The following is a 20,438-nucleotide window of genomic DNA, read 5'->3' as shown; positions in this document are numbered from 1 at the left end:
CTGAACTCTGACTTTAATGAGGCAAAACCCCGATGGGCAGCAGCTGGAGTGGAAGGCGAAGGAGGGGGATGAAATAGCTGAGGTTCTGGCTTGGGACAGCGTGAGCACAGGAAAGCAGAATCCTTGCATTTATTAAGTATCCTGAGCGTTGCTACAGTCAGAAAAGATGCAAAATCCATATAATCGCTACGGCTAAATTTGCAGTCGTCCATAGAAAGAGCAGTGAAAGCTCCATGAAAAATATTACTAACGCTTATTTACAACTGGAAAGGTATGCTGTCACTGATTTGGTTGTTTATGAACGCAGTAAATGTGGGAATATGAAAGAAATAAATACGCTTGATTTTAAATGCTTGGGATTTTTTTAGAAACCCTTAATGTGGGGTTTAGAAGCAGTGTGGGGCTTTTTTCCTAGACTCCTTGTTTCCTGGTTCATGCATTTTTCAGTGTATCGCATTCATTGCGTAATGCTGGCCGAGAACTCAGAGTGAAATGAAGGGGGAGTGAGAGACTGGAGCAGTTCGACGGAGCCATTTTTGATGTCTCAGTGGTTTTAAACTATATGTGAATGCTTCTTGAACCCCAAATACCCTGTGGCCTGACTTGTCTCTATTTTCGAAGTAATTCACCTACTCATTACAGCGGTTCCCACAAGTCACGCTGGACTTAATGGTCTGACAGTATTTCCATGATAAACCCTAGGGGTTTATAGAGCAGCCATAAAAATTCACTCCAGGGAGAAACTTGGCATGCCACGTCCTCCACCAGAAGCTATCTTTTTCTGCCTTAAATCAGGTATAAATCAGTTCAGCTGCTGTAACTTATAGAAGTTACAGAAAAAAGTTTAGTGGTTTCATATGGTTTTTGGTCCTCTGGAACTCTGAAATACCGTAGTTTAAATATAGATAGTGGCTGTTCATATAGATAGTGCCACTGCTTTGACAGAACCTGCCCGTGCTAAAGAGTTCTCCTTTTCAAAGCTAAGGAATTTCTGAAGGACTGGGAAAACTTTTAAGCTCCTAGAAATGCTGAAATAAACCTTTTACAAGAGACAACGGTTGCTCTTGTGGCATTGAAACAACTAATTATTTCTTTCAATTCCAGTAGCATAGAGAGTGCGAAACACAGGGAGCAGCTGTAACACCTCACATCTGTCCCCAAAAAACACAATATTCCTTTTTTTCTGTGGGTTCAGTGAGAGATTTTAATACTGCTCTCCCATAGTTATTCAGAGAGTATGTATACTATAGTATATTATATATATAGTGTGTATATAGAGAGAGTGTATATATAGAGACTATACCATATTATGGTTTTGACTCTTCTTAAGAAAAAGAGACAAATCTTTTGAGTCAAGTGTTTAACTGGTGTGACTACCAGAAGTAATTAGGTGAGCCTATTAGACCATTAGCAATTTTACTTTTAAAATGAATAAATTGACTGGGAAAATGCGTGGCTGTTACAATCTAGGCAGGCCACTGTTGACACAACATGGGAATATTTTATCAAAAATTAATCATACCAACATTGCTCTCAATCTGTGGGAAATAGGAATTTAAAATAAAAACAAATGCATTTATGTAAACTATTCTCTAAAATAGACTACTTATGCCTATTTACATAATGAATCCATCACTTATCACCCTCAGGAGATTAGATAATTAAGCACTGAACAACTTATATTTATTCATGTGCTTTCAAGAATGAATGAATTATCCCTTCCTGCAGAAACTAAATGTTCTCCCTCTGATGAGTAACAGGAGGGCAGTGATGGGATTTTATGATGGAAAGTGTGTTGCTTGTTTTCTTTAAAAAAAAAAAAAAGAAAGAAATTGATCTTTAGAATAGAGTCCATAAAGAAGCTGTGTTTGGTTAAAAGTCGATATAAATGATTTTTAGCAAATTTCTTAGCTGTGTGTGCTTGATACAAATTCATATGGGAAAGCTGGGCTTCTGGTTTTTGAATGTGTATGATTTTTTTGAAGGAACTTGTGTCTAATTTAGACCAAATTCTAAGCAGCTGTTTGAGCAGCGTTTGCCTCTCCAGCCGCAGACGTTTCCCGTGCAGGTGGCTCCATTGGAGTTACGCACCTGAAGTTTCTCCGTAGTCAGTGTGAGCCGTTGGCCCTCCCTGGAGGAAATCACCCCATCCCGCAGCACGGCCGAGCCAGGGTGACCCAGGACCCACGTAGGGTGAGAGACCAGCTCGGAGCTGGTACCAGCCTCCAGATCTCTGAAGTTCAGGAGATCTGAATCCCTCCGCACAGAGCCGGGCAAGAAACGTCCTCGGTTGCTCTCAAATCCAACTGGAAACGATGTTCCCTCCTCTCCTGGGGCACTTCTTTGCTCTTCCAGAGGGTCCGCGGGAACATGCAGGGATTTCACAGGAGCAAGGGCAGCTTGGTCTGCGTGTGAAGTCCTAAAGCCTCTTAGTTAGAAGCTGGACCAGACTTTGATGTAAGATTATTTTTTTTCCTTCCTTCAAGTTAAGCTTTGTTTTATTCGGCATATTATCGTTATCTCAACAATCAACTAATTTGAGCAACCTAATCTAGTGACAGGTGTCCCTGCCCATGGCAGAGGGTTGGACTAGATGATGTTTGAAGGTCCCTTCCAACCCAAACCATTCTGTGATATGTCAGTGATAGTGTATTGTGGACACAGGTGCTGAAGAAAAGTAAAAAGCGTTGTAATATTTAATTGTTTTAATAGCTGCTTTTCTCTTACATTTAATCTAAAAGTCATGGTCACGCAGTCTAGAAGAGCTGTTCAGCTTGACAGGGATGAGAGACGGGGTCTTGTCCTCTAGCACCACGCCAGACCTGAATATCGCTGGTGATCTGCACACATTTATTCCGAATTCCACGACAAGACAGGTTTTAGCTTTCAGTGCCAGGTTGGGACCTACCTCAGGGAGCCATAGCCTGTGGCCTTCAAGAGTAATGACATTTCATTCTGCTAGAAATATGATTATGCCTTTTTATGACTTAGAAAACAGCATTACTAATTTAGTAGAGAATTTACAATAAAATGCTTCCTGAAGTAGCACACCCAAGGTCCTGAGGATTTATAAATTACAGTAAGAACTTGAATTATCGCGGTTAGAAAATAAAGCTGAGATATGAACATTTCTACTTAGCTTCAGAAATCATTTTATTATTCACATTAATTAAGCTTGCAAGCCTTAGAGGAATGCTGGATTGCGGTACCGCTGTTTGAGGGAAACCAAACTCCTCAGATGTCCCCCGGAGACCAGCTGGGCAGTGGGGGGTCACTCTGAAGGTGGCCAGAGGCAGAGCCAGCTCTTGGTGGTGTTTTCCAGAGGTTATACAGCCAGAAGCCTCATCCCCATCACCTGCTCTGAACTGATGCGGGAGCCGTAGGAATTCTCTGGGTTAATCAATTGCGAACAACTTTAATCATGTTCATTAACAGCTCTAATGTTGTTAATTAATAGCATAAACATTTTTAGCAGGATGACTGGCTTTCCCGTCATCCTAAGCTGGTGTTCAGAAAATGGAGTTCTCTTTCGGGGCTGGGTGATGGATAATCCTTTCACCTGACTCTGGGCAGGCGAGAAGACAGCAGATACGCCTAGGTAAGACTGGCTTGTTGAACCTTAATAACCAGCAAAATGTGATGGCGTGGCAACGTGTCTTCTGGAGATAGCCCTAAAAACGGCCGGTGTGACGGCTGCGCAAAGGCACGCAAACCCGGGGTGATTTGTGTACTAAGGTCTTTATTCATTCATTTATTTGGTCTATAGAGTAGGGTAGAAACTAAATCACTTGCTGATACGAGTAATTTATAAGCATATTATACAGTGCTTCACAGATTCAGACCCACTGTGAACTGCCCTTCATTTCGTTTAATCTCTCTCTGCAGCGACTAATTAGATGACCACATCTCTCCCAAACAGCATCACCGGAGTCGCTCTTTGGCTGGCCAAATTTCATGTTCAATTGTGTGTTTATAAATACATCTCACATATAACACGGTCATTTTAAAATCAATTAGCTGCAGTCGGCTCAGATTTTAAGAGGGTCTAAAATTGCTCTCCCCTCTCTATGCAAAGCTAAATACGTCTCATCAAAAATTTTGGGGAAAAAATAATTATAAAAGGTATATCCTGGGTTTTTCTCTGATCCATTAATTGGTTTGATTTTCTTGATTCAGCTAGCTCCTCCCCTGAGAACATATTCAGCTAGAGAAGACTCCTTTATCTATTGAAAGAAATGCTGAAATCACCATTGACCTTCGTGCTGCAATATTGGGCCACGAGGCAATAAAGAGATTTTACTAATGCAATGTGCAGGGCATAAACACGGCTGCAGGACTTGGGGAGTTGAGTGGAGGCTAAAGTTTTCACCCCATTAAATCAATCCTGTCTTGAACCATTGCTGGAGAAACGTGACGCGTTTAGGGCTGCGTTACCCATGCTTCAGCTCACAAAGAAAAGGTCTCTCTGCTCAGGAGCATTAATTTGGGGGCAAGAATCTGTGCTTGAGACTTTGTTGGAAAATCATCCTCCCATTGCTTCAAACAAGGCTGCGTTTTGGTTCATTGTCTCCCCACTGAGAGCAAGTTACAGGATTGGAAAAGTATTGCCTTGTGCCCTAAGCAGAATCTAGGCGATGGAGTCAGTTGCTCCGTATTCTGTTGTAGCAAGGCACGATATCCGTGAGCAAATGTAACGATGATTAAAGGTGGCAACAATGTATTACAAAGTATATTTCCTTTAGATTTAAAGGAAAAGATCTAATTAATGATATTAAGCACTTTTTAAAGCGTGAAATCTGTTTCTGTATGTAGTGCAGCATGAGCAAAGCCAGGCAGGCGACCGACATTTCCTATGTAAATTATCTCCACGCAGTGCTAAATCAATGAGTTTTCCTCCATAGATGCTCATTCCAGGTTGCTCCCTGTAATGACCTCAATTATACATGTCTTCATTGTGAAATTATGATTGCCTTTGGCGGGCTGCACACGACAGCAGAGGAAAAGATTTCCGTGATAAAACAGCACAACAAGTAATACCTGCTCGCATTAGTATGCACAGCGTGCAGAGGTGCGGTGCAACTCCAGCTTGGCACCTTAAGAAATAAAATCGGAGCGGAGGAGGGGCCGAGGAAAACGTTCGACAACATCCTGACATTTTTAACAAGCAAAGGAATTGGTAAGACTTCACCTTCTCACGTGTCACCGTGGGACTTGGTATCGCGAGAAATTTAGCGCAAGAACATGGGTATGGCTACACCTGGCTCACCGAGGGTGCACGGCGCTTCGCGGCCTCTCTCGGACCGAACGTAATAGCAGAGAGAAAAGGTGCAAGAGCCAGGGCAGAGCGGTCCTTCCCCTGAGTGACCCCCTGGCACGCAGGGAGCGATCCCTCACCCTCCGCACCGGGGAGGACGGGTTGGAAGGTGGCACTGCCCGAATTCCGGGACCTGCACAGTTTTGGGGCACTGAGCTGCTGCCGTCACCAAAGGAGAGTTTGCCGTGTCCTGGCCGCCTCTTACTGACCTTGCTTTTGTTCTACGTTTGGCACGATACCTGATGAGAGGTTACTCCCGGACCTCGGATACACAGAGCCACCGTTACACCCATTCCCTTGTAAAAGTGATTATTACGAAGGCTTTGCGCCTGCCTTGAACTAATAAAAGTTGAGTCAAAAATGATCGCATCCCATTCTCTGGTGATAGCATCTCTCTCTGATGGCAGAGTAGTTGGCAGGAACATTTTTTTATTTCCGGCTGGAATAGACTGAGGAGTTACTTCAACTGAAATCCCAGAGAAAAGTATCAGGTTTGACATGACTTGATAAATGTGATCAGCTAGGACTGATACTGCTTGAATCTATTGAATACAGAAAGCTATTTTCCATGCATCATCCTGCAGAATTTCCAAATGAACACAAAATTGCTCGATTTTAGGACCAAATTCCATTCCAGCCTGTGTTCTGCAAGCGAGTGCACTTTGAATATTACCCGTTTGTTCTGTTCAGTTTTATATGCGTGGTAAAAATCCTTTTATCTCCTAAAGGTTTTTAGAAGTAAAATGAACAGTGTTCAATATTTAGTCTAGAGACTCTACACAAAATCATTGCGGTGACTTGAATAATTTGTACACATAATCCAACTAGCGTCGGTGTGTCTAAGCTCTATAACTGAAGTACAGGATTCTAAGGTTTTTTTAAAGATTTTTAAAAATAAGCCCAGCCCGTGCATCCTCTTAGGGACTCTTTGTTTCCTCCCCAATACACCTGGTTATGTAAGGAAATCTTTTCTGTTGATAACAATAAAGCAAAGACTAAAGCCACACAAAGTAATCCTGTATTAGTGGAAAGGCTTTTAGATGTTAATACGATGCCCTCAACCATACTCCATAGAAATACTCAAAAAAGGAGTGTGCTTGTATTGTTAAAGTGGTCTGTACTAATTACATGCTTTAACATAAAAAGTCATCTCTTGGCCTGATGTGGTTCATCCAAGAATGGCAGCCATGCAAGGTGTCTTCTTAATTAAAAGTTAATGTATTTTTCATTATTATGCTTCTAAAATGTAAAAGGAAAGCCTTTTTAGCTGTCACTTGGAAGATGGGCAGGGAGCCTGCGACATAACGCTCACAAAATGTTGCCGAAGAGGGAGGCGATGGGAGCCCAGCGTGAGCCGGGGAACTCAAGGCAGCGTGAGAAACAACGGAGGGAATTAAGGAAAACAGCAGTAAGATGAAAAAACAATTCTCTCATAAATGAACGACCCTCTATTTCATTTTCCCTCACAAAAAGATGTCCTCATTAGCCCTACTCCATGCTACAAATTATTGTAATTATCAGTTCTTTATCCTGTCAAGTGCACTCCAAATATTTTATTCATAAAAAGGAGCTCTCTCCTGTGCAGCAAATACCGACATTATTACCCTCCGTAAAACGTGCTGTCGGGGAGCCCCGGGCAGCTGGACGCGGGGGTGGGCTGGAGCATCGCCCCTCCTGCGGCCGCGGTCCTCCCACGGGTGCTGAGGCCGGTGTGATGTCACGATGTGTCATCCATTCCTGGCTTCGCCGCTAACCTGCTCGCTGACCTTGGGTGGGTGATGTTCTCCTTGCCCCCCCGTTCGGCTGTGAGGTTTCAGGTGTAGGAACTGATGGTCTGGTTGTGTCGGACCCTCTTCTCATTTAATGCCTGCGGGAGCCACCACAACCCAAATAACAGCGGGAAGTCGGTCAAACATTCCTGGTTTTGCTCAACCGTGTATCAAAGCTATAGCTACCGTTTCTTTTCAAGAGCTCGTGCTCTTTCCAAAACGGCACTAGGCATTAATATGCGGGAGAAGGGCTGGCAGACACAACGTGCAATGCTGCATTGATCTTCGCAGCCCTAAGTCAGCCTCAGATCTACAGTGGTGAGTGCGATTCGTGGCGCATCCAATTAACTTCTCGCTTAGGTGGAAGACGCAGGAAGAGAAGGGAGGCAGAGCTGGTTGGGTACCGCTGCACAAGCAGGTTTTGCACAAAATGTTCGCAATCAGTTGCTAGACCAGTGCACTGGAGTGGGTCCTTCCAGGCTTCCCAAGGCGACTGAAACGGACTCGGTATTTTAGTGGACAGATTTAACAGATTTACCACTCAAGAGATGTTACAGCAATTTTTCCATTGGAGGGTATGAAGAGATGGAAAATGATATTTGCAAAAGTAGATGCTAGGGGTTTTTTTATTTTTATTCCATGCTTTTCCATAGTGTGAGCCCCGTAAAAGAGTGCAAGATTTTCCCACCAAAGCTCTTCAGGCAAAATCACATCTTAAGCTGTGAAGTGACATGATAAAAATGAGTGTTTGGAATCACTGAAAGTCAGTGCTTCTTCAGAGGGCTAGAAGAAAGTGCACGTAGCATTTAGATCTTACCAACGCAGATACGCTGTGTGTGATGCGCAGACCTGGCGCGGGTCGTAACGACAGAGGTGAGAAGCAAGCCGGCAGGACGAAGAGCGATTTTGCCAGCTGACGGGAGGGAGCAGCCTGACCCCGAATGTCATTTTCTAGAGTCAGCACGGCTTGAAGTGGTTTTTCCCAAAGTGCACGGCTTTGGTGAGGCAGCGTCTGTCTGATCCCTGTTTTACCGCAGTTAATGCCGGTGGACGTGAGGAAGGAGGGGGCTTGGGGCCAGGAGCGCGTGATGCGTTTCCCAGTCCAAGTTCAGAGGTGGCCGAAGCGATGTAACACCAAAGGAGCTGTGAGCGTTCCCCGTTCATCTGAACGGGCCATTACCTTGAAAGACCAGTTCTCAGCATTTATATGCAATATCGTTTCTAGGATTTCTTATTTCAGAGCCTGTGAATAAGTAAAAAACACCACGCGAATGATAAAACTGTGAATGCGGCAGCTTTGACAACGTGGCCTGAGCACCCTGTTGCTGGCTCCCTGCTGCCGAAATGCTCAATATTGACAATCTGCACCCATGGTCCTTCTGGTATCAAACGTCTTACCTACCTGCGTGGCCACACGTGGCAAAATATGCAGACAGGTCGTGTGAGCGCTGGCCAGAAGGACGTGGTGTGACCTTGGTGCGGTTTCAGAGGGATGTTGGTGAGGTTGCTGCTTCAGGTGCTTCTTTTGTGTGGTACGGATAAGTCAAAATAACTGAATTTTTCAATTTAAATAGAATACGAGAAAGCTTCTCACTCCTTGGCTGTAAGAACATCTGGATCTCGGATGCCGTATGTGGCTGCATTGGTAAAGGAGTTTTCATGCTTGGTGACTTCCTGATACTTGGGCAATTTAATACCAGGTTTATTTTTATTTCAGTGACAACACTCTTACCTTAATTCTGCTTCTTCAAGGAAAGAACCTGACTCATTCTTCTGCCTTTTCAAAGGACCTTGGCAGGAGTCCTCCAGAGGAACAAACCCAGACAGTCTCAAGCAGGAGAGCCTTTGCGTGTCCTTGTAGATTAAATATTGCGGCCAGGTTTGCCAGAGGACCCATCTTAGTGCCCTAACGCCGCAGCTACTGCTGGGTGCCTCAGGAAAATGATGTAGGGTGTTAGGTGGTGGCAGATTGAATTGCTGTGTCTCTTACTTGGCTTTATTGTTTGGGGTCTTTTTACAGCATCGATATCCATCTCCTTGTCAAAATCTTGCAAAGTTATTCCTGGAACGGAGAAGGAAGGCAGAGGTGGGAGAAGGGAACAGCTCCCCTTTGTAATATTTTGTATTATTCCTGGTTTGTTGCCTTTTGCAGAGGTGGTTCGGCTGAGCCTGCCGGAGGACCGGAAGATCAGCGTTACCACCATCACAGTTGGCCTGAGCACCGTTCTGACGTGCAGCATCCGCGGGGCGCTGCGGCCCCCCATCATCTGGAAACGCAACGGCGTCATCCTCAACTTCCTCGACTTGGAGGATATCAACGTAAGTCCTGAATTACTCTTGTCGTTTTCTTTTTAGGGCATCAAATACGACTTCATTTAACAGATGATAGTTTTAAGGAACAAGTTTTATCTTCTTATTATTATGGAAAACTGGAAGCTGGCGCGATATTTTGCTTTTATGGGAATACGTCTCGGGAATGCAAGCGAAACAACATATGTGCAGCTGAGAGTACGAGTATTTGCAGTATGTTATTATGAAGTTAAAACGCAGTACTGTAGTAACCCAGGACTTAGCACTGGTACTTCATCCCCTGTTGCTCGTTCAGTTTGGTGCAGCCTCTCGGCAGCAGCCCTGGAAAGCCGGGTCTCCAGCAGCTCCACAGAGCATTACCTCCTCAGGGATCTCCTTCCCAGCGCAAAGAAACAGGTTCACCAAGAGCACGGAACAATACGTTTACGGTTGGCAATGAAACCTCTCCTCTATCTAAATCAAATAATACGTTTTTATCTCTGTTCCTCCTGTTTCACTTGCCTTTCAGCCAATTCTCGTATCTCATTCCTGAGCTACTATTGCTGATGAGCATTTTAAAATACAGGATTATTCGGCAGGGTGTGGCACTACCCTCGCAGGACAGCACATGAATCTCTTTTAATTCAGCGCTGCTCTGATGTGTGAGTCATAGTTTGTAGGAAAGACAATACCTGAATAATGGTATAAACTTACTCATCTATTTAATAACATTTAATTATGGAGAGAGTGGAAAGTAGTGTACCAAAAATATGGTCTGTATTTCATTTCTCTTTGCATTAAAGTACACAGTAAATCAGGTTTTATTTTAATTACACTACAGCAACAGTTGATTTATATTTTTGTTCAGCTCCTGCTAATTTGATAACCACTCAGTTCAGAGTTGTTACAGTCAACACTGCAGCTCCCTAAATTGTTGTGTATCCAGGATTGCTGAAATGTGAAAAATCTTTGCTTTACTCTTCTGCATTAATACATGAAAATTACAGCATACAGGATAGAAGTGTGTGTGCTGCAACTCTGTACATTATTTGTTGACTCTACCTTAGCAGGAAAATCATGTGCATTATATCTAGGTGATTACTGTGTGCACAAACTTGGTAATTGTAACCATCTAAACATTGTTTTATTTCATCAAAGCGAGTATTACCCTTTTAAAATGCATTTCTTGTTGCCATTTGGAGCATGACATTGAAATGCAACATAAAACCAGCAAACATCCCGCTGCAGGATTGGCACAGGACTGTGCAGGAACCGTAACGAGGATGCTCAGGATTGCGGAGCCAGAAGCCGGTGTACCTGACCAGACTTCTTATAGACATCCATCAGCGCCAGGGTTAGAATAATGACCTTCGGGTCACTGGCACTAAAAATACATGGAAACCTGCCAAGCTGCGATGCGCAAAGTCAATCGTTCCCTGCTGTAGTCGGAGCGTGGCGCGGCCAGCCGTGCACGTGGTTGACCTGGCAGCCTACTGCCTGGGCCGCCTTGTGCAAATATTCTTCAGGACAGATCTATTCCTTCACACAGAATAAGCTTAGTAAAGATTACGCACACCGCCGGCCTGCTTAGTTCAATCTGCTTTGTGTCACCAGAGTCTAGGAAGAGCCTTTTCTTTTGGCAGTTACATTCACTAGGTAGATCTGAGATGATGTGGTTGTAGGCTCAGTTTTGTTGCTGGGTTCAAGATTGAGCTGGGGTTACAAGCGAGGTTCGGCTGTTCAGAAAACTTATTCCCACGCACTCTGGAGGTTCAAGAGCAGTCTTAGAAATTTTTTTGGCCAAAAATAATGAAAATTCCAGGTATTTTCTTACCTTTATCAAATTTGGTTATGATCACATTATTCTTAAAAGATCAGAAGTTCATGGGTGAACTGGACACAAAATGTCCAGGAATTGGAGTACAAAGACGTCCTTGAAGGATAGATAGCACGTGGCTCTGAGGCTTCACTTGCAACTCATACTGTTTTAAATAGAATTTTGAAGACTAAATTTTCAGGCTGAAATGCCAGTTCCTCCCTAATTTAGTGCTGGCCCAGGTGGATTTCTGGTTTACCTATAAATAATTCTCTTTCTCATTGGTTATTAAATGTTAAGAGGAGGACTTGCGTCCTTGCACAATGACTGGTTCCTGAATGATTCGACACCCCCTAGGGCAGTACCATGCAATACAGCGGGGGTGGGGGGGGGGGGATCACTTTTTGATCTGTTTGAACTACTATATCGCTGAGAAACTATATCAAAGGAGCACTCCGAGATTCTTACAAGGAGGAAAAACAGGATTTATGTCTCAATTTTAATGTTTCCCCTGTCAGTTTATGACCTCTATCAGCTTGTCACCTAACACTGCTACTACTGCACACCAACTTTTTTTTTTATCTAATAAACACCTCCACACCTTTTTCATCTTTAATTAAACAGCGAAGTTTTTTATGTTCTGTATATCTCACTGCCACCTGTATTCTGGTCTGGTTACTTGAGGTGACACAATTTGGGGATTACCGTAGTTTGTTTTCCCTCTCCCACCGTGGGCAATCTGTAGGACTCTTGAGCTCCGGTGCGACCCCTGAAGCACTTGTTCAGCGTGGGGATGAAGAGATGCTCCTCTGAAAACTAGTATATAGCCGTTCTTTCCATTCGGAGACGACCCACTAACTCCTCATCCCAGTGCAAAGGCTGCAACAACTAGTAGACAGTCCAACTCATTCCTTCAGCTGATAAATCCAGTCTTTTAATTTAGATTAATCACAAGTTTAAAAAAAATTCCACGCTCGTGGTACGTGAGCCGCATTCATCTGCGGTATGGATACAGGGGTATTTGGGGTGGATACTTGCGTGTAGCGTGGAAGTTGAATCGACGTTCACTTTGAGGTTCGCAACGTGGAAATACGTGCAGCCGCACGTGCCCGACGACATGGGTCGGGGTGGGTGGCAGCAGACGGTTCAAAGTTTCAGCCTCTTGAGGGTACAGAAACTCACATTAAACAATAATCTATTTAAAGGCGTCGACAGCAGGAAAGTAAAGGCTGTGTGCTTCTTAATATACTTGAAGTCAGTTAATTAAATTACTTCAGTTTTCTTTTAGTACGCCTCAAGCAGAAACTCGATTGCATTTCTGCTTCTCACAATAAGGTTAGCAATTTGGCTAATTGGAAGTGCAACAGGAGATTAATTGTACCTTTTTAACTTCTAGAAAATCCTCCCTGCTCCTGGCACAGTGGTAATCACAGACAAACCTACAGCAGAGTCACATACTCAGAAAAATCCTCATATTATATTTCAATTAAACTCTTTTCTAAATGCTAATTCATGAAATCAGATGAAAATAGAAGCCCAAGTCTGGAGAAAACAGAATCTTTCCAACAAGGTGTGAGAGCAGCACAGGAGAGGCTCTGCCGAAGAGTCCTTCGTGGCTTTATTCTCTCCGGATTCGTGACAAATATGATATGAGAAGGTTGACTGTGTTCCAGATTAATACTAGAAGTGGCAAAGACGGTCAACAAAAACCTAGATAATCCTAAATTTACGCATAACTGAAAGGTTGAAGATTACTATAGAGCCTGGTTGTTTAAGTGCATTACTTAAATCATTTTTATGTGATATCTTGATTGGCAACAAAATATTCATAACTTTTCATTGCTCTCTTAATCAGAAGCTTTCATAAGCAACATATTAATAGTTTGTCTTGTCCTGTCTGTGAAGAACTCTTGTTAATGAGTTGTCACATAGCTGTTGCAAAAGAGCCATCTTAATGGTACATGTAATTAAACCATTTTTCTTGCAAACATTCAAGATTGCTTTTAGCATAAAAATATTATTTATCCATAAATTACCCATCCATATTATTTATCCATTAGAAGTCCCTTTGCAGCTATACTTTTAAAAAGTCAGATCAACTTCTCTCATGCAGAAAATAACTATAATGCAGCTGAAACTGGTAAGATTGTGATAGCTATAAATTGATTTCTGACTACAAATAGTGAAGTGGTTAAAATGTGTCATCTTTCAAAATAATACACTTTTGTCCCCTAGACAAGCAGAATGTTTTCCCAAATATGTGATTATGAAAGCATTCCTCAATTTGAAAATAGAATAAATTCCTCATGGCGTCAAATGTATTTATACAGCATTTATAGGATATTGTTTCACATGATTTGACATTATCTCCAGAGAAACGTCCGTACGTTTATGAACAAAATTTATAAACAAAGGTTTATCCTCCAGAAACATGGTGAAAGCCTGTGCAAACAGAGAAGAGAATATTACCGTAGAAAACAAATGCTGCAGAATATAGTTAGATCAGAATTTGGTGAATTACTGAGTGTAATGCAGGTAGCTATGGCAGATTTTCATTAGTACCTTTCATTATGCATTTCATATTAATCCATACACTTTAACTTAAATCTGTATTAGCTTATTAGTTCAAAAATATGCTTTTCATTACAGATGATTGAAATACAGGTTTCTTCATTTCTGCTGATGCAGAAGGGGATTAAAGGCAGGGGAGTGATAATGCTTTGCAGCGAGTTTATAACTTCTCTTTCTCCTTGTTTGATGAAAAATCAGTAATTGCCCTTAAAAAGCATCCCCCCAGGAGTTAACAAAACGCAGCGTATCATTAGTTTACTGTTGTCACTTGTGTGTATCAATCGGCTCACCTTGCACAAAGTACACGGAGGGATGCCCAGTGAGAAGTCCACACGCCAAATTCTCCATGAAATCTTGTGTGTTCCCCCCGCACCAACTGCACGCGTGTTCGGGTTTGTGTTACGGAGTCAGGATGGCACACAGGCTGAGGGGCAGACGGGTTGAAGCTGTGAGGAGACAAGTCCGGGGTCGGGGGGAGAAGCCGTTCATCACGAGGACCAAGTCCCCAGTTCGGGAAAGGTCTGAGCAGCAGCCGATGGGAGCGCAGCGGCGTGTCCTGCTAAGGCTCGCCCACTTCCCAGGCATCTTCCTCTTCTCACGGGAAGGAATCTCCGTTGGAGACACCACTGCTCTCTCCTTCGGCTGTTCTTGCCCTTGGTAAGGCCCCACGAAGAAAGTCTGGGGTTTTGCTGTTGGGGTGTCTGTCGTCACACAGGACCCGGAGGTGCCTGAGGTACGTAGGCTGAGCTCGGAGGCGTAAGTCCCTGCTTGGAGGAAAAGGAGCGATTCTCTTCTCCAAACAGGTTTTCCTCCTCCCCGTACACATCTGCGTGCCGTACTCCAGCTGAATCCCAGCCTGCCTCCACCTCTGCCCACCAAACCTCTGCCAGGTCCACGGTGGGGAAGTGGCAGAAGTGAATCTAGGGGGGCACAGGCCACTTCCTAATTCGTTGAGTGCTCCTATTCCACATCTGCCTCTGCACCCGGGAAGATTCACCTCCGTGTATATCCATGTCTCATGGCTCTTACAAGATCCGTGCCTACCCGCCTCGAGACCCGTTTCCTGCACGTTCAGTTAAATGTCCATTTTCCATGTGTAATATTTGAAACCCAAAGCAAATGGTCAACCTTTAAAGTGCAAGTCACTTGGATTAGTTTTCTCATTAAAACAGGCTGTATGAAGGCGATATATTCCTGTTGATGTTTTTAATGTAGTTTCACTGTTAAATAATAAAAAGATCATGTGCGAATAACCCCACTTAATACCCTGCTAATAGAAATCGGGCCGTTAAAATGATCAAACCCTGTGTCATCCCAGATGCTGCAGTAATAGAGTGATGAGAGTAAATTACAGGAAGTATTGTGTTTAAAGCCAAGTTTTTTCTCTTTCAAATCAAAGTTTAAGAAATTGCACGGTGCTTATAGTATCTTAGGTCTTTGCAGGCTGTAAAATAGAGGTTAAGTGGAAAATTAATACTCACGGTATTTTCAGAAAATATATATATAATCTCTCACTTCACTGTAATGAAGATCACAGAACTTATATCCTCTTGTGCCTTCAGTGGAATAGCTCATTTTTGGGTCACAGACCAAAGTTGGTAGGTGATTATTGGAAATGCAGAAATACCTTCATGGAGATAACAGAGTTGTTCACCTGATCCTAAATAACTGGTGGAGTACGAGGCTTCAGTTTCCTAAACGTCCCGTTTTTGTGGAGGAAGGTGTTACTCTGGAGTGGTTTGGTTTTGGTTGCAATCTTCAGAGGCGTATAGGGCACATACTTTGTGAAGTTTTTGGGAAACCTCAGATTTTAGATGCAACGCTCCTAGAGATGAACTGCATGCGCTCGGCCTGGGGGTTATAACGGAAAAGCAGAGCTATGAATACAGAGGGAATCTTCTAAAAATGAGAAGGAAGAAAGGAGTGAACCCATCTGCTGTGAACTATTAAGGTAACTAGACAGGCACGCTCAAAAAATGCATTAGGAAAAAACTGAGATGAGTTGGGACTCTCTGAAATCAGTCGTACTCTCCCGTACCTGCTCTGACTGTTGGAACTGATAATCGAATTACAGACCCAAATCCACGAATCCCAGTTACCTGCCTCTCTACTGTAGGGAGGAAGTTGGACTTTATGAATATAATTTCCTCCCAGGATTAGTGCTTACCTGTTTCTGAAATGTCTAGTAGATCCAATTAATATAAACATTTCCCTAAATCTCTGGTGTGCTAATTCCTCCCTTCCAACAGCTCCAGCAGGACGGCCTACCATTGATTTTCCTCATGATATTGTCTCTGTGAGTTTTTCAGGATATAAAAGTCATCCTTTTTTATCTATATTTTAATTGCACGGCTATCTAAAAAGCTCATTTCCATATGTTCAAGCCAACAACTTTTTTGGCTCACCAGCAAAGTCTTATGTTGTGCTAAATTCTTTGAGCAGCAAAACAAGAAAAGATAAATTAATGCCCCATCAGGCTGTGTTTGCAATAGTTTTCTGGCATTTGCTTAAGGCTGATTTTTTCTCCGTGTAAATTACTAAAGTGATAGCATGTGTAAAACCAAGAACAAATAATATTAATGAAGCATAAGTTCTCAGCTTGTCTCTGGAAATGAATTATTAAAAGCACCAAAGAAAGTGATTTAAGAGCCCATGACTAATTTAGTTTTTATTATTTTTATATGAATCACTCGTGAATCTATTGTAAAAAAGATCAGAGACATTTGATTAGTGAGGAGAAATCATTTTCAAAGTGATAGCCATTGTTGTAGATTTTGCATAATAATAATCTCATTAAACGCTTGGGTACATTTTGTTTTAAAATCCTGTAAACATTATCAGAGAGAGATTGCTAGGACTCTGAAGATCAGGCAGGCTTTTTTAACGTGAACTAGTTCATCCATTTTTGTTGCCGTGCTGGTTACTCTGAAATTGTGATAGTGTTTCTCTTCATCTGCTGGAAAACCAGTGACACCAGCAAGCCCCAGTGCTGGGACTGGTTTAACCAGCAGGCACTGAACCCACATGGAGGAGGCTCCCAGCTTCCCTGGGCTTGGCGGAAAGGGCCGGGTCTAAAAGTGAAGCGAGTTGTGATTTAGGAAGAAATCCCCAAATCTGGTGGGAGTCTCCTAGGAGAGCAAACCCCTCGGGGAGCTCCATTCCCTCTGTCCTTACTTCTGCTACGGACACGCTGAAATCGGCAGGTGAGGGGGTATCGACCGTCCTTGGGGCTCACCCCCAAAGCATATTGAGAGCATGTTTTTCTGTTCCTTCTTCCTGTTTATACCTACAAGGCAAGTCTTTTTTTTTTTTTCCTCCTCTCAAATAAGTGGAATTAACCTAAATAATTACAAGCCTGAATCTACTTTGTGCTAATTCCTCTTCAAACTGAGACTTCCTGGAAAACAAGTGATCCTCTTTGTCAAAAATTTAAAGGGTTTTAAATATGTTTCCGTTCTGGAACAACCCCAACGCATGTTTCACAAAAAAGCAGCTGAAATGGGCAAAAAAGGCGGGCGGCCAGTGCCCCACACCCTCCGGCATCGCCCCGGCTCGGCAGCCCCGGGTTAATGTGGGTCCCTCTCCGCCGGCTGCGTTCCTGGGTGTCAGAGCAGGAGATTTGTGGCATTACAGTCACATATTGGATTTCACTTGAGACAGAACGCGAACGAGATTTACAAGCAATATGCAATGTTTTACACATTTCTAAGCGCGGTGTCTCCGAGCCGCGGCAGATTGCATGACCGGGGAATGCATTAGAAAGGAGGAATGGGATAAATAAATATGAAAAATCTTCTGTTTGGAGAGACCGATGCCTTGGGTAATCAGTAGTGATGGAAAGGAAATACAATACGAAAAAAAGTACATATCCATTTTCTAGGATCCGCTTTGTTATTTTTTGAAATTGACTGTGTGCAGTAGCAACTTTTTTTTTATTATTTTTTAGATTACTGAGCTCTTACCAATTTAAAATGCAGAGTGGTGCATTTTTTTAATCTTGAAAAGTTAAAGCATACTCTGAGGTCACTTAATCAGTCCTTTATTTGAAAGGTAACTGCAAGACATAAAAGAAGCTCATGAAGGGCAGAGAACTTTTTATTCCATAAAGGGAGAAAAAACATGAGACAAACTGCTGGAGAAGTCAATTTATCATCTGCCACTAGACGACTTATCAATTATGAGAAATTATAAGCATAGCTTGCTGAATTATTTTTTTTTTTACCAGATCGTGTAACATTATTTTATAATGAAATTCATAAAAAAGAAGCGATGAACACCTTACCCTTATCTGGCCCCTTCGATGCGAGGCTCCTCAGTTTGTGGGGCTGGAATGATTTCTGCCTTTTGCGCACAGATTTTCATCTCTTCTGTTTCTTCCTCTTCACAAGAAAATTCACCTTCAGTGGTAAAGGCAGAAAACCATGTCCTGCAAGTTACTTTTTTGCCTTTCTCCTGGTTGCTTCTGCTTTTTCATGGGACGATACATAAAGGTGTCTGTTCAGTTCAGCGGGGGGGTAGGAGTAGGGCAGTCCCAGCTCCGGGGGGTGCAGCACTCGCTGCAGCTCCTGCACAGCCCTGAGATACGCTGCTTTAAAAGTGGGGTAGTTTTAGGGAGAAAAGAATTAAGTTACATCGGTTTTTATAGTTGTTTATGGTTCCCTGTGACTGCTTTCAGCCTTGTGGTGACTTGGAAACCTGGCTTTGCAAGCAAAAGTCATCGGAAGCAAGTCAAAGCACATGAAACGTTTCCTCTGCCTTTTTCCAGCGTGAATTCTTCCCGTTCCCTCTCCCCACCCCAAGCAAGCTTACGTGTGTGTGTTTGGATGGAGGGACGGAGCTCAGAACCTGAGCCTCTCGAAATGTTTTGCGCTAAACAGTTTCTGGAACTTTTGTCCGAAGAGCTCCCACTTGCCTGATACACGTTTTTGAGAGGCAAGAAGTCCTTACTGACCTGCAGTTCGTCTCAGCTTGATAAAACAGTGTGCAGCACGACGGTGTTACACCCTGTCGAGGACAGCTTCCCAGCAAACCGAAACAGCAGGTGAACACGCTGTCGGTGTTAACTTACACCCCGGTGAATACAGCGGCAGTGGCGAGAGATGCGCCGGAGCAGCTCGCGCGAGCTCCCAAAGGCAGCGCGGTGGGAAGGGAACCAGCGCAGGCAAGAAAGTGGTTGTGCATAAGAATGCATGCATATATATAAAATATAACTGTGAAATCCTAATGTACTAATTATATCCACAGGGAAACATAAGGAGAAACCGTGAGCTGCAATAATAAATACATGGAAAGTCTCCTTGATTTGTAATCTTTTTGTAGCAACAAAAGGTGTTCAGTATTAAGCCTAAATTTCATAATCTCTTTTTCCTTCCCACATCTGATACCGGCCATTCTTAATAATGTTGTACTCATGTGAATTTACTGTGTGTGTGCAAGTCCTAATACAGGGCAGATACTTTCCTTCTATGCCTGACATAAATGATATGGTGTTAACCTAAATCATCTTCGATAACCTTCTTCAAGTGCTAGAAGTCAGAAAATAGTTTTTAAAAGTCATAAACCATGCTTTTGCCAATATAAGCTTCTCTTTAAAAGAAGAATGCATTTGGAGAGGAAGACTACTACCATAATCTTGCATCAGTTTGTTTTGCAAGGGTCTTTACTTCTATTAATACATTTGTATGCATTGGAAAAAACAGGTCATCCATAAAAAGACAATTACAGAGCACAAACCAAGCATTCATAATATTTTTCTGAGATATCTTAAAGGAAGCAACATACTTAAAACAGTGAAGATTTTATTCTCCTGTTTTTCCACAGCTCCTTATAAATCATTCCATAAAAGTAGCCATCCTGCTTTTATTGATCTAAACTCAATTTGAGTTGCTTTGGGATTAACTTTAAAAACTGTTATTAAGTTCCCTCCACCGCCAGCACTTTCTCTATCTCATGCAAATATCATTTGAACAGGGTTGATATCTTTTCTATTTGCAGTTACTCATGCATCTTTGCTTTCCGGCAGGAAGGATCTAGCTGACCAGAAAACAGGCAAATGACTGAAAATGGGAATTTTTGAGTAGATATTTGTAATAAGGTATTGGGTAGCACAGCCAACTTATCCTATCGTGTGGATGCCAAATCTGCCTGACACCCGAGGTGGCAGTAATACCTGCTTTTGATGATAGAAAATGAATTTCAGGAACATCTATGGATTTGCTCTTATTCTTTATAATTGTTCATACATTTGCACATTGGGGCAGCACAGCCTTAGGGTAGCAGACAGCAGAACCAGGGCTGTTCTGTCTGTCCCCTCTCAGGTGCCATCTCTGCTTTGGAAAGGGTTGTTGTCCTGCCTGTAAACTCTATTTCTCGGTGCTCACTCTCGGTCTGCCTTGTAACATGTCTAAAATCTAGGCAAGTTCCCAAACTTCCTTCCCCACCGCCAGCGCTGGGCTGCCACTGAGAAGGGAGGCGTGAAGATGTTTCTCTGGTGCCAGACTCAAGTTATTGGAGAAGAGTCAAGAGCCAGCAGAAGTAGTGCCAGATCAATGCCATGCTGCAAGAGATGGGCTACTTGGTGCTTTTCTTTAGGGGTGCTAGCTGGCATTGCAAGTCTGCGTCAGGATCGCAGCTTCCTTTGAAAAATGTTCAAAGCGTCATGGCTGGGAAGGAAAGCTTC

At 42.9% G+C, this 20,438-nt stretch overlaps 1 protein-coding gene across 2 annotated transcripts in view; it reads left to right on the top strand.

Moving 5' to 3' along the window:
- Positions 1-20,438, top strand: part of FSTL4 (follistatin like 4) — a 231,798-nt gene that overhangs the window by 181,009 nt on the left and 30,351 nt on the right. For both annotated transcript variants that reach the window (XM_054842215.1, XM_054842214.1), the window contains exon 7: positions 9,236-9,402. In XM_054842215.1, coding sequence (XP_054698190.1) covers positions 9,236-9,402 — 167 coding nt within the window. The remainder of the gene's footprint in view (positions 1-9,235; positions 9,403-20,438) is intronic.

The sequence above is a fragment of the Grus americana genome, chromosome 14, assembly GCF_028858705.1.
Source record: "Grus americana isolate bGruAme1 chromosome 14, bGruAme1.mat, whole genome shotgun sequence".
NCBI lineage: Eukaryota > Metazoa > Chordata > Aves > Gruiformes > Gruidae > Grus > Grus americana.
The sequence above is the reverse complement of the archived record's forward strand: the minus strand, read 5'-3'. Positions and strand labels throughout refer to the sequence as shown.